Genomic DNA, 14099 nt, shown 5'->3' on the forward strand with positions numbered 1-14099 from the left:
ATTACATCATTACAAATAATCTTAGTTAAAAAACTGAAGGATTCAGCACCATCATGAGAGATATAATACACAGTCTCGAGCTCTCATACAGGGCCAGTAGAGACTCAGAGGGATGCTTCAGAGGGATGCTTACGCCTAGCTGGAGGACCTTGCTCACTGGAGGAACTTGCTCACTTTTGTGAGGGTAGGACTAGTAATGTATTGATAGCAGGTAGTCTTAGGCTAGCAGAGAGTGTGGTGTCACTGACTGACTTAAAGTACTGAGTAGCCAGATAAAGTTTGATCCAGAGCCTATTTACTATATTATAGTGTACAAGTAGTGTACAAGTGTACTAAGCGGGTAGCATTGCTTCCCGGTACCCGTACCCAGCTTCAAGCCTGTATGGATAAATTGAAGGGCCAATTAAATGATTCTTTATAGGTCATTGTCGATAGTAAAACTCTGTCATTGGGGTCTGGAAGGCATTCTCTACATAGATTTTTCATTATAATGTCTTAAAAATGTCGTTCTTCGAACTTTTGTGATTCTGTGATTCTTTACTCACTAATTCTGCAGCTACCCGTCGTTTATCTATTCTCTTACCCCTGTATAGGATGACCAGTGTGGCATTCTTCTGTTGGCAGTGAAACAAAATAGAGGGTACACGTTGTTACACACTGTCAGTTTCCATCAAACATTTTCTTGTCGCGAATCGTACACTTCAGTTACCGCTCAATTTTGTATATACTCGAAGTTGTATGTTTTGATGTAATGTGTGCATAGCATGTATGCCCTTCAATTTATCCATACCAATGGTGTTTTCGATGAATGAAAATGTCTTGCATGAGAAGCAAAATGTCATAAATGAAAACATAGAGACAGAGGGTGTATAGTCTGTAGACTAGTTCATCAAAAATTCTGCTGTGTGCTTGCAGAAGGAGCTGCTTTAGCAGGGGCGGATCCAGGAAAAATGAAAGGGGGGGGCTAGTAGAGAGGGGCAAAGCCACCCAGGGGGTGGGAGGGGGAGCATCCCCCTCCGCTTTGCCGGAGGCGAAATTTTTTGCTTTTTTACAATTTGCTCACACTTTTACCTTTGAACTGTCATATTAATAAGTGAATACTGAATATGAAAAAGTTAATCAAAAAACTCGTTCTAATCAACAAAAGGATGTATACTGTAGATGTTACATCTACATTCATGCACTCTTGGTACTACATGAAAGAATCACAATGCCTACCCAGACTGCACTGAGAGTGAGAGGAGGTAAGGCTGGTTCCTTGCAACTAGCTGAAAAGTCTGAGATCTGCTCCATGTTGCAGCTCAACAGCATGCACAATAGCCTCCTTCACAAGGCCTAGGAAGAGAGGCCTGGGATATGATCGAGGCTACAAACATTGCACAAGGAGCTGACTCAGCAACAGCAATAGTTGACCTATGCACTTTTATATTAGTTCTAGCTACTATAATTCTCTCTCTTGACACTAATCAACCACGTGGGTGACCATAGTACAAAAGGTTAATTGATAAATTACAAAGAGTTTTACTAACAAATTTACTATTGAATCCACCCACACGCAAACAGTGTTTACCAGGCCCTCTAGTGAGAGGGGCTGGGATTGAGGCTAATACATGTAGTGACACACACACTCACACACACACACACACACACACTCACACACACACACACTCACACTCACTCACACTCACACACACACACACTCACACACACACACACTCACACACACACACACACACACTCACACACACACACTCACACACTCACTCACACTCACAGGTCGTCTCCCAGTGGAGTTAAACATGAAGGCAGTACCAAGTACCGTGTACAAGTACGACCGAGCCCCTCCCCCTCCTCTCCCCTCTCGAGCACCCACAACGACAGATGACGACCCCGGACTACCAAAGCTTCCCTCACGTCCCCCTAAAGCGTAAGTTGATTGAATGCACAAAACATGCTCCCATGCAATTACCACTACAATATTACAAAGTTGTTAATTGTGGGCAAACCTTAGTCCAACGAAGGGATGGTGGTGTCAGTAGGTTGGGTTAATATCATTGTGCATCAAGTACACTCCCATGTCGAGTGCTAGCTACAACTATATAATGTGCATCAAACAACACACTTTTAATTAACTTAGCTACTTAATTAAACATTATCTCCTTCTCCCTATACAGAGCTGGTGCGGCAATGGTTCCAGCCCGCCCCCCTAAACCAGCCCATAACAACGAACCCCCGGCACCTCCACGCCCGTCCAAACAATACACCAAGCACTAGGTGTGTGGAACATAACTAAAATTGTTAGTGCAAGAATCATTATTACCTTTAATTAGGTGACATATTTTCACAGGTAGATTTCACTAGCTAGGTGTGTGGTACAGAATACAAATGCAATTTGTTAGTACAAGAATCAACTCAATACATGAGCTCAACTTTATTATCCCCTATATAGTTTAGTCACGATCACTTCATTGTCAGCTTACATGTTTAACATGTTAAGAAAGTTTTATTCAAGATAGGTTATTTTTCTCAATTCACTTTTACCGAAACATTTTTTGATCACTGCTTATAATTATATCAAGAACATTAATTTTGTGTATATACATGTACAATAGTGTCTGCTGTCTGTTGGTTGATTGAAATAATAATGCTGAGCAGTCAACATATGTGATACATGTATAATTATAGCAACCATTGATCACTGTGTTTCATATATGCCTCCATTATAATTAACTGTTCTGTTGTAATTGTATGGATTCATTATTCAAGGTCTTGTGTGATGTGTAGATATCCACTATACATGTAGTATACGTACTGTTAGCATGACGTCTGTTTATGGGACTCATAGCGTTATGATAATTACTATCTCTATAGCTCTGGTTTGTTTCTATGGATATATGGATTAATTGTGTGCCCTAGCCAATATCCTATAGTAGCTTTATCGGCTATAAATTGATTGAGATTGGCCTGTCATTTCCCATCTGCCTATGTCACTTCCTCTTATTATTGGGTGTGTCTGGAATTCACTGGGGAGCCCTTGTGATTACGGTCTACTCACTGATTGGCGTTTCCATAGGAAAGCTTGACGTCAATCAGATCATGAATAGCATTTGTGTATCTGAATTGAAATTTTGTACTCGAACTTAGAACATTGGTGGGAAGCTTGGTTACTTTTATGGCTTACTTTACCGTAATATGCACCATTAGACACTACATTAGAAACTTAATAATAGAATGCTATATATAACTCCTAATTGTCGTTTAACAGCTTATTTGTACACGTACATGACAAATGACAATCAACATACTTGACACAATGCCAACCGTCTGTTATAATGATTGTTCCCTACATTAGTCATTATCCTGCATGAATACATTTAGTGCTGTAGCATGTTTCTCTATAGGTGGGCATTAATGCATGTTGGTTTTTCCTGTTATCAAAGTAGATAGTATGACCATAGATTGAAGAGAAAAGGATTGGCAACGGAGGCAGTTCACGTGATGCTTTTACATTGAGTGTACACAGACGGGCCTGAAACCATCCGTGTTTCGCCCTAAAACTCCCGCGAAAACCCGGGAGACTTATTGTGTTTAATGCCTACTTCTCAAAGACCCCTCCAACACTTAAACACATGTCCCCTGATGGTAGGTATCATTTGAAAATATAATCTTGATTTTTGTGAAGTAGCTAGAGGTACACAGAGCCTCTGTCAGAGGCTTTCATGCTTGTGTTCCTATAGCACCTATGATATAACTAAGGTTGTGTTATATACTAAGTAGTGTGCTATGTCCGCCACACAAATGAGGTGAAGTTGATGTTTAGCAGTAGAACTGCTTGTAGACTTTTTTACAGACGGCAAAAACAATTCTCATGAATTATTCATTCACTCCCACGTTATAGAATCTATGGTATGACCATGTTAGGTTCCTTTACTTTCCTTGTTGTTATGAATTCATGTGATACCAGCAGCTGTATAGGTGTAGTTATACTATAAGTACGTGCACATGTTCACACACGTACATTATATATACAGTGTATTGAAAATAGTTGTTGTCATTCTTCTAAGGGATAGTTATTACAGGAAGATAGTTGTCTGTTTGTTGTAGTTGGGTTAGTTTATCTTTCAGTGATTATGGTTTCTATAATAACATTTTAACTAATGGGTGGTGTAATGAAATGTACTGGAGTTTGCAAAATCTTTGCAACACACCAGTAAAAGCGTAAAAGCGTTACGCGTTCCTCATATAGATTTTGTGTACACACTGTGGTCTGTTTAATTACTACTTATAAGCATTTCTCATAAATATAAGGAACCACAGTGCTCAACACTTTTATTCATGTGTTGTTGCAAAGATTCTGCAAACTCCAGTAGTCTGCTGACTGATCATAAACACTTTAAGTTTAAGCGTATTCATTTGCCCATGAGGAGGAGTAACTCTATTTGTGAGGACATTCATTACTTCCTCCTTTCCAAGTATTGCGCCATGAATTTTTCACATTTCTAAACAACACACACTGGCTACGAATTTATTTTGTCCAGAACAAGCTAAAAATAATATGTTTGTAATTCAGCAGGCCAGCACCAAATCTTTCCCATACTCCTCTTACATTGCACCAGTTCTGTATATAATAGCTTGGAGTTCAGGAGCAGGCATGCACCTGTAGCAGCTCCGGTCGGTCAATAGCATTCATTTGCCCGTAAAGGGGAGTAACTGTATATCTGTAAGGACATTCATTAGAAAAAGACTAGTGCTTGCTTGTAACGAAACTATAGGGAGAGACGGGATTAAAACCACATTTTGTTTTGACTATACCACTATAATAATGATTATGGCAATATAACGCATTGTGCAATAATTAATTCCCCTAGAACACATTACCTGCATCCTCATAATGGCGTTCTGTTGACCTATAATTATTTGCTTGTGGTAAGAATTTAGATTGCGTGTGGTGTTTATTTAGGCGCCCTAATGAATTATGCTGGGAATAATTTTAGCATTAATTAAAGATAATAGGCATCAATGTTGATTTTTGGTAAAGATCAATTCATTAAGTTTTGCATAACAATGAGTTATGCTATGTTGATTTTTGGTAAAGATCATCTAATTAAGTTTTGCGTAAGGACGTTCTAATGCAATGTCTGAAGATGAATATTCTGCAATGATATTAATTTTGTGTCAGCTGTGCATGTGCTGGGTGCTGTCTACCTCTTTGTTATGTGTTGGGATTTATTAGACACAATCTTCAAGAATAGAATTGTGGTAAACTAATGTGTTATATGTTACCACAGTATTATCTTGATAGCTATGATTTATTGTAAACAGTGACTGTCACTCTCTGTGTCAGTTCTATTTTAGTATTCTAGTGTTCTAGAAACTACTTCCATGGTTTTGTTCTCCTTAAGGTGACATATTTTCGCGTGTATTAATTTCTGCTATTTCTGCGAATGAGAGTAAAATCGCAAAAATTAGTACTCGCAAATAATTGGCCACCCTCTTGTTTAATGTATCCAGATCGACCTTTTGCAAAAAATTATACCAGCAAAATAATGTACAAAACTGTAAAAACGCAAACAAATCTACCTGTGAAAATATGTCACCTTAAGGTAGCCTGTGTGTATTCAGATTTCTTATATTTCCACGACATCACATTCAAGAATAGGAAAAAATTAGTAACAAATTATAGAGCCAGTGGTGGATTTTATTATTTTATATACATAAGCACATTCTTCAAGAATAGAATAATGGGTAATGGGTAAAAAAATTAGGACCGGTGATGTTTAAAATTAAATAATGTAATTGTGTGTTATGTTTAAATGTAGACTATTCTTTTTTGCTACCTTCTATTTATGGATGAACAAGGACAGGTTTATTGTATATATAATAGTTGCGTTCGGGATTCTACAGAACGCCCTTTGGGCTTCTAAATCACGTAGAAACTTCCTAAACAGTGTCTAAGCATTTTAGATCATAGCAACAACGCTCATACGCCTGACAACAATGGTTTGAACGCACAAACAATAGATTCTGAGCCTCCTCCGGTGCCGAACGCTTTCTTGAGTTCGCCTATTACACGGTTTCGAACTACTGAGACCCAGCCCACATCCTTCCCTGCTTCCTTCCAAACCAGCCACACCTCCAGCTCTGTCTTTGCAGCAACCAGCCCCACCTCCATATCTGCTGCAGCAACCAGCCCCACCTTCCTATCTGCTCTCTCTGACCTGCAAGACGAAGAGTTCGTAGACTATTTGCTCTCCTCCACAGCCAGTGAGAACCTACTTACTGCTCCAGTGGCAAAGAAAACAAGAAAATTCGCTCCCCCAAAGTCAAGTAAAGAAGTAGAACAAGCAAGAAAGGAAACAATACCAAAGAAAACACTCATTAACATCAAGTATTGCTTATTATTATGTACTTTTATTATGGTTATTATCTTATCTTGATCAAATCTTTGCTACATGATTTTCTATTGAAGTACATGATTTTCTAAGTAAGTACCGTATATCTTCTAATTTATCGGACACTTCTGTTAGCAAAGCTTACAATGTGATTTAGCTAGATAGAGCAAGTTCTCAGTTTAACAAATAAGAAAGATACCATGGACTGACTAAGCACATGGTCACAATGACCTAAATACATAACACAAGAAAGTTCTAGAATGTTCCAGACTAGTCTAAACATAGATATGACATCATTATCAACTAAGTGTAAATATACTAACAACTTCTAATTACCCGGACACTCTTTTGGGCAATTTTTGTTGTTCTAATACAACGGACACTCCAGTACTTTAATATTACATTTGTTCTAAATATCCGGACAATACCTTGAAAAGTTGAGTTACCATTCATAGACGGCAAGTAAGACTTGGAGTGCTGCAGTTAGATAGCTTTGAGTAGCTAGTTTTAGATAGTTAGTGCAACTATTCAGTCGTACCTTGTTCTATTAAACTTAGCTAGCTCGCATGCAGCTGCTTGCTTGTTCTAATTATTCCGGACACTTCGCATGCTCTATAAAAATCTGTTCCAATTATACCCGGACAATTTCCAAAATAATTATTTTTTGCTGTCCGATAAATTAGAAGATATACGGTACATGATTTTCTAAATTGGATAGAACATTTCCTCTAACCAATCAGATTGCAGTATTTATGACAAATATATGATCTAAATTATATTAGATCATGTTTGCCATTAAATACTGCAATCTGATTGGCTAAAGGAAGTGTTCTATCCAACTTATGTACTTAATTTAGAAAATCATGTACTTACTTAGAAAATCATGTACTTCACTTAGAATATCATGTTGCAAAGATTTGATAAGAACATTCAAATCTGATTGGCTAGATACTTATGGTTGCTATGATCTAAAATGCTTAGACACTGTTTACAGTGTCTAACTATTATATAGGATATTATAGGGTGTCATACAGGGAGAGGGGGGGGGGGGGTGACTGAGTGTCATAGCTGGCAATGTTACATTCTAAGTTCACCCTCTTTTTTTAGCAACATTTTCTGGTTACTTGCCTATTTCCCCCTTTACATGTACTTCAAAATGTTGTATGACACTCTGTTAATAAACTTGTACATGTAGGTTTTGTGTAAATCAGGGTGTACAGTACAAGTGTATTTAGTAAGGTCACCAATCTACAAGCACTTGTACAACCCATGCAGGTTGTAATTAAACCTAAGCTGGTTAATTTGTTGGTTATCTGTGATTTCAGAGTCTACATCTGGATGCCATAGTGGTGTACTGCGCTAAAAAGTTGCACGTTGGGTATAGAGCTAACTAGATATAAAATTAATGGCTGCAACAGCAGAGCCTTGCAGCTCTCTTCTCACTCTTGCAGCTACCAATAGCTAGCGTTCTGGTGAAGAGTTAACTACATGTAGTACATGTAAGTAGAGTATAATAATTATAGCAACACTCCATGGACACATTTTTCTACACACACAAAACTAGGCATAACTCGAGAATCCAGCATTATTTTGCAAATCCACGAATTAAAAACATGACTAGAAGCTAGCCTATAGACTCTTACTTGCACTTCATTGATCATTGAGCAGCTGTAGCAGTCTACACACAAACACACACTTAATAGTTACGGTGCATTATAGCTTCATTTCACTGAGGCATCAGCAACTCTCGCGGTGCTTTCATTTTCACATCATTTGTATAACACTCTGCATGCACTGTTAGAACTGGGGTGTAATTTTACACCCAATTATGGGTACTGCATACGCTTTAAAAACTCTACCCCTGGGGTGTAAACTGGAGCAGTTAGTTTACACCCATACAAGAGTAAATTATACCCCCAAAGAGTGTATACTATAGCCTCTACACAGGCTCTCCTTTTTCTGTTCTTTATCACATCGTTCAATAAGATAAAATACTGTCTTAATCGTTCAGTGAGATAAAATACGGTATTAATTGGAGGAATAAAGAAAGAAATAGACGTAGAGTTAGGAAAAAGGAGAGCCTGTATCGGGAAGTCGCGTGAGGGTAGAAGGGTGGTAGAAGGGTGAAAATGAGCGTGGGCATGCTGAGCTAGAGATGTTGGACTGCCCACGCAGATATCTATGACTAATAAAACTTTGCCTGCAGCAAGCTGGACATGGACTTGGAACTGGAAGTTTGCAAGCACTATAGCTAGCTATATACCTTAGATGATCTACTAGTCTAGATTGTGTGTTCAGATTCTATCAGACTATTACCTTTTCTTGTGTCTTTCTACATGCTAGTATAGATCAAGAATAGCTTAAGTTAGTCATCATTATCATATATAGCAGGTAGCTACTGCCACCAGAGCTGGCCACGCTGGTTCTCTGATCTGACTTGCAGCACAGCTTGGCGGTTGTCTCAGTACATGTACAGTCTTATTAACTCTGAATGCGTGGGAGAATACCTTACGTCACGATTGTGGGCTACATATCGCCCACGTTCATAAAATTCTTGTGGATCACGCGATTTCCCAAACCAGGCCTTACTTTTTCTTAGCTGTACGCCCATTTCTTTCTTTGCTGCCTCACTATGTCTTTCTAGTGATTTATGGATGAACAGTGACAACAGCAAGAAAAAGTAAGGCCTGGGAACGAGGCTATGTATACTACTCATCAGGGTACTTTTTTTTTCACATGCAGATATAGGTTATAAACAACTTAAAAATGTTAACAGTGACATTAATTTTAAGGGAAAAGTGACAACAGTTAATTCTAACGTTAAACAGTTAGAAGGAAAGACAAAAATATTGTACAGTGACAATACAAAGGAAATTGATTGTTTACGGAACAGGTCTTCTTGGTGTAACATACTGCCATGGAACTTGTAGTTAAATGAGCATTTTCGACAACAACCAACTCAGGTATAGCAAGACCGATCACTCTTGACGATGAAGCGCCCACCTAGGCATGTGGAAAGTTCATATCATGTTAGTGAAAACTATTTTCACAACATACTCACCTTGTCACTGTACCACTTCATAAGTAGTAGGGTCGCCTGGTTCCGGCCAGATTGCTTTATTCATTCTCACATTGACATGTATACTTGCCAGTTCAAGTAGTATTTACTGTAGGAAAAAGGTGGACTTTAAATAGAAAGTAGAAACATAGACAGTGACCAGTGTTTACCTAATTATAGATAACTAGTCATCTGTCTGTTCCTTACCTGTCATAGAAGTACATTGTAACATCATCCACTTCATGTAATGCAGTGAACAAATTACCACTACTTCAATAGCTAGCTGCAAAGTTGTGCATATCTTTCAACTGGCTTTGTAACAATGCCTTGTGATTTTTTTCCTTTACAAAAATACTCCAGGTGGATCTTTCGTACACCAGATGTATATACTGTAGACTTTTGGGGGGTACTTGCTGAAGCACAGCTACACAGTTCATTGAATGTGGTGAGTCTGCTTCTAGCAGTGCTATAGCACTGCTTTTACACTGAGGAAACTAACAGCATAAAGTATAGAAAGCATAATATTATGTCCAGGTGATGAAAGACACCGACCAGAAACTAAAATGCACTGGTCAGGATATATTGCTACAGTATACACTCTTGTGGGATTATTTACACCCATGTTCACTAGTTTTACCGTGACCCCAGGGTTCACTATTTTACACCAGTGCCAGATTTACACCCTATAAGGGGCTGTTGTTTACACCCCTCGCATTTATTACACCCCAGTTTTAACAGTGTGGTCGTGAGATCGAGGGTTTATAGCACTTCACTTAGTTAGAATTTGCGAAGCGTTGTTAATCGATATATTAACGAAGACATGTACACGAACATTTCTTTTGAGGGCTCTGCAATGAAGCCAAATAGCGAAAATTTGCACCCGCGAAAATTTCCCGCTATACGATTACATGTAGATTGTGTTTGTGTTCCTGATCAATCTAACAGCTAATTTAATCAAAGTTGTATTTTATACATGTGTAATAGTGTTGTAACGGATTGACGTATGCCTCTCTTCTTTTGCTCTTTTCGTGCTTCCCCAGCCAATCCTAATAATTTTTCACGTTGCAAAATTAATGTGGTTTTGAAAAAGTCCTTCAATAATTAATGGTTGTGGTGTGTAAAAATAATTATATAGACAAACTACACTCTAGTCTTGCCCCCCTTCCCTCCAGTGCCCTTCTCCTGCTTGGAGAGCTGAGTGGTGTGAGTGGGTGTGGTGACCGAGTGTCCTCCCTCCTCCCCCTCTGTGCCGAGACTCTACGACACAAACACTACCCTCAACACATCAACTTCCTGGAGACACTGCTCAAACTGGTGAGATGAGTAATGGCATGATCAAGGTTGTATGAAAGTACCAGTATTATCGGTATAATACATGTGTACATGTATATACGTTGGTTGTGATCGCATTGTGTAGTTAGTTACAGTATATACATAGGTCAACTGAAAGTTATAACGTTTAACTTTCAGCAATTTTCAAAAGTAGAGATTCCACAGTGTTGTACAAATGTATATACTAAGCTGTGACTGCGCTATCTTGAGGGTGTTGAATGCTCTCTCTGTCCACAGTTGCCAGTGTTTGCCAAGTCTCTGGGTAAGAGAGTGTTCAAGAGACACCTCGAGCTATTTCTGGACTCCATCTTCTATGGACTGGTGAGTTAGTGGGACTGCCATTCTTTATCATAACGGAGTGTTTGCTTCAAAAGACTTGATCATTTTTTACCCAGATAGGCAAGAGTAGATAAGAGTACGGGTATATACATGTATACTATTGTAACATTAATTGTTAATTACATGTGCATTACCCCCATCCCTCAGAGCAGTGACAATGCCCTGGTGCAGTCTGCTGGAGTGGACTGTCTCACTTCACTCTGTCAGCTGCTGGGGAAAATGATCCTTAGAGGGAGAATAGAACAACACAATCCAACGTGAGTCTGGCATTGTGTAAATGTCTATAGTTTCTGTCTAAACTTGTGTGGCCATTATCAAACCCATTTTGCCGAGCTGCTGTGTGTCACTTCATCACTCGTTTATAATATGAGTCCTATATAATTATAGTCAATGACTCCATTATAGGGAACAGCTGTTATACTGTAGGTCTTCGTTCAAGGGTTTGGATTACCCACCACATGCATGCATGTATATGCTCTGAGACAAGTCCTGCTGTGATCTGGGAGCTTTGCTACTACTTCTCTAGCTCACGAGCTACAGTTATAGGCTTCACGATTGTGCTATCTCAGCAAATACAATATTTGTCTGATAATTCTGAGCTTGGTTGTTCGTTTTGGGAGGTTAATTTCAATTGCTAAAGCTGATTGGGGACTAGAAAGCTGCTCGTTATGCAGAGTAGAGAGGTGGTCGCTCCTGAGAGGTTGCTTTACATTGAAGATATTTTAGTTTCAATGTGGACCTGAGCTCTTGGCCGTTATATAGCGTGTGGTTGCTCTTCGGAAGTGGTCGTTAATGGAGGTTCCGCTATAATTATGATGCTTTCATCATTTTAAATGCTGTGATGTATTTCCTTTTATTGGTTGCAGGTATCTGGACAAGTTTGACAGAACAGTAACTGTTGTATAGCTGCTCTTAATATTATTGTTTAGCTAATATAAATGAACAGATGCGCTATTAATTCTTATTATTATAAATCATGATGAATAGACCATAATTCGTCAGTACATTCTTCAGTGCATGCATGTATGTTAGCCTCGATCCCAGGCCGAGTTTTCGCTTTTATAACGGTTAGGCGAACAACTGGGCCTGGTACTAGTTGTCTGCGCATGCGTCAGTCGTTCGTCAGATTCTGACGAATGGATATTCTCGTTCACTTTCGTGACATTTATATTCGTGTACTATCGTGTACTAGAAGTCAGTTCCCGTTTTATCATTATTGGAATGGCTCTTAGCTGAAGCTTCTCTCTTCTCTGAAGCTTAGAAAACATTATTCTGAAGACTGAACAACAAGGGAAAAGGTATAAAGCTTTGTCAAGCTTGTTAAGGTCAGATATTTTTGTGTGGGCCCTATGCTATCATGTCAAGTCGTGTTCATGTTTGGTATTAAAAGATCTATAGTATCATCATTAATATGGTGGATCAAGTGAAGAGTGTGAGCTAGAGAACTTGGTGCTGCCATCATCAGCTCGTCGACAATGACACTATAACCTGTTTAATACGAGAAATTTAATATGTACATGTATACAGTAGATCTACACGTATTTTGAATGTCTACTTCTCTGTACAGGAGCAATGGCTACTATCCAGCTATCCCAACATTGTTCCTCTTGGCCATACTAACGGACAAGACTGGACAGTTTAAGGTAAGGGTTTAACCGTGTTTGGTTTCTTTAATATTGTCCTATACTTACAGGACTGGAGTATGACCTGATCGTTCGAGTGTTGCTGGGTAGCTCAGAGGCATCAAGAGAATCTACGTTTTCTCAAGCAAAGTTTAACTGAGTTACAAGTTGGGGCCTAGAATCAGAGAAGTCCAGCAGCCTGCTAAATCGTTGAAACGTAATTTGAAGGCATTCAATCATCTTGAAGTTGCCCTGGGTCACTGTAATCGTGCTGCAGCACAACTGGCAACTCCCCAGGCCCTTGTGAAGCAGCTCCCTATGTGCATCTTTTGTGTACTCACTCTGTGCATTTTCTGTGTACAAATTTCAATTATTGATTTATTAAATATCTTTGCCGACCACAAATACAATGAAAATTTGACGCATGCGCAGACAACTAGTACCAGGCCCAGTTGTTTGCCTAACCGTTATAAAAGCGAAAACTCGGCCTGGGATCGAGGCTAGCATGTATGTATATATTTAGCACAGAAATATATGAGTTGTACTAGAATACTTCCCATGCATGCATAATAATTATAATCACCGTATATATAGGGGGTAATTTTCGTGGCGTTATTGTTGTGGGCAAACTGACCTCCTTTGTGACAACTAAATTCCATCAGTTGTAATTGGATTAGGCGCTTGGCTCTCACTCCCTGATCTGTTTACAGGCGGCATTTTCTGAAACCACCAACAAATAATTATTTCATAGTGAAAACTGACTATGTGATGACGTTGTAGCGGATTGGAGTTATGCTCTCGCCAGATTCCATAATTGTTTCCACGCTTTTTGTTGTTTTCCCGCAATTTTTCACATTGTATTCTATAGCTCATTCCAAATCAGCAGAGTGTTGTACGAATGATGTGAAACCGCCAAGGGTTTAGTATTTCAGTGCATGCTCTATATATTTAAGATTTATAGAGCGTATAATATTATTATGTTGCAGCTATAGCTATGTGAATCATCATGTGTCCAAACTCTAGCTCTGCAGGGAAATATCAGATCAGCTTCACAGCAAGTCTGTTTGTGTATATACAGCTGCAAACTATAGCAGTATAATTATAATATGTACTCTTGCTAACCCGTGACCAGACTCCATCTGAAATTCCTGACAGTGGTTGGGCGTTGCCTATCCCTCTCTTTCGTATACATGTATGCCCCAATATCAAGAATAGCATGCAATAATTATCACGTAAAAAGACCAAGCTATTATAATTATAACACTACCAAATCATCTGTAATTATTACACCTAGCTATATATATTTTATGCAAGCTATAATAAAATTTTTGTTCTTCAGCGCTATACAACTATAAT

The 14099-nt window shown here is 38.8% G+C and overlaps 1 protein-coding gene and 2 long non-coding RNA genes across 11 annotated transcripts in view; 2 read left to right on the forward strand and 1 right to left on the reverse strand.

Moving 5' to 3' along the window:
- The window catches only part of LOC135349686 (uncharacterized), a 134224-nt gene that overhangs the window by 39098 nt on the left and 81027 nt on the right, over positions 1–14099 (forward strand). For 2 of the 9 annotated variants that reach the window (XM_064548310.1, XM_064548320.1), the window contains exons 3-7: positions 2175–2274; positions 10623–10764; positions 11020–11103; positions 11269–11378; positions 11988–12446. In XM_064548310.1, coding sequence (XP_064404380.1) covers positions 2175–2274; positions 10623–10764; positions 11020–11103; positions 11269–11378; positions 11988–12027 — 476 coding nt within the window. In that variant the 3' untranslated portion in view covers positions 12028–12446. Of the gene's footprint in view, positions 1–1776; positions 1928–2174; positions 2275–10622; positions 10765–11019; positions 11104–11268; positions 11379–11987; positions 12765–12814; positions 13134–14099 lie in introns of those variants that run through there. The other 7 variants (XM_064548300.1, XM_064548268.1, XM_064548276.1 and 4 more) reach the window with 7 other exon arrangements.
- On the forward strand, positions 20–805 carry LOC135350540 (uncharacterized). The gene is made up of 2 exons (XR_010399181.1): positions 20–184; positions 594–805. It is a non-coding gene; the product is annotated as an uncharacterized LOC135350540 (long non-coding RNA).
- LOC135350744 (uncharacterized) lies at positions 9138–9706 on the reverse strand. The gene is made up of 2 exons (XR_010399250.1): positions 9454–9706; positions 9138–9395 (listed from the first exon to the last, which is right to left on the reverse strand). It is a non-coding gene; the product is annotated as an uncharacterized LOC135350744 (long non-coding RNA).

The sequence above is a fragment of the Halichondria panicea genome, chromosome 1 (assembly GCF_963675165.1).
Source record: "Halichondria panicea chromosome 1, odHalPani1.1, whole genome shotgun sequence".
NCBI lineage: Eukaryota > Metazoa > Porifera > Demospongiae > Suberitida > Halichondriidae > Halichondria > Halichondria panicea.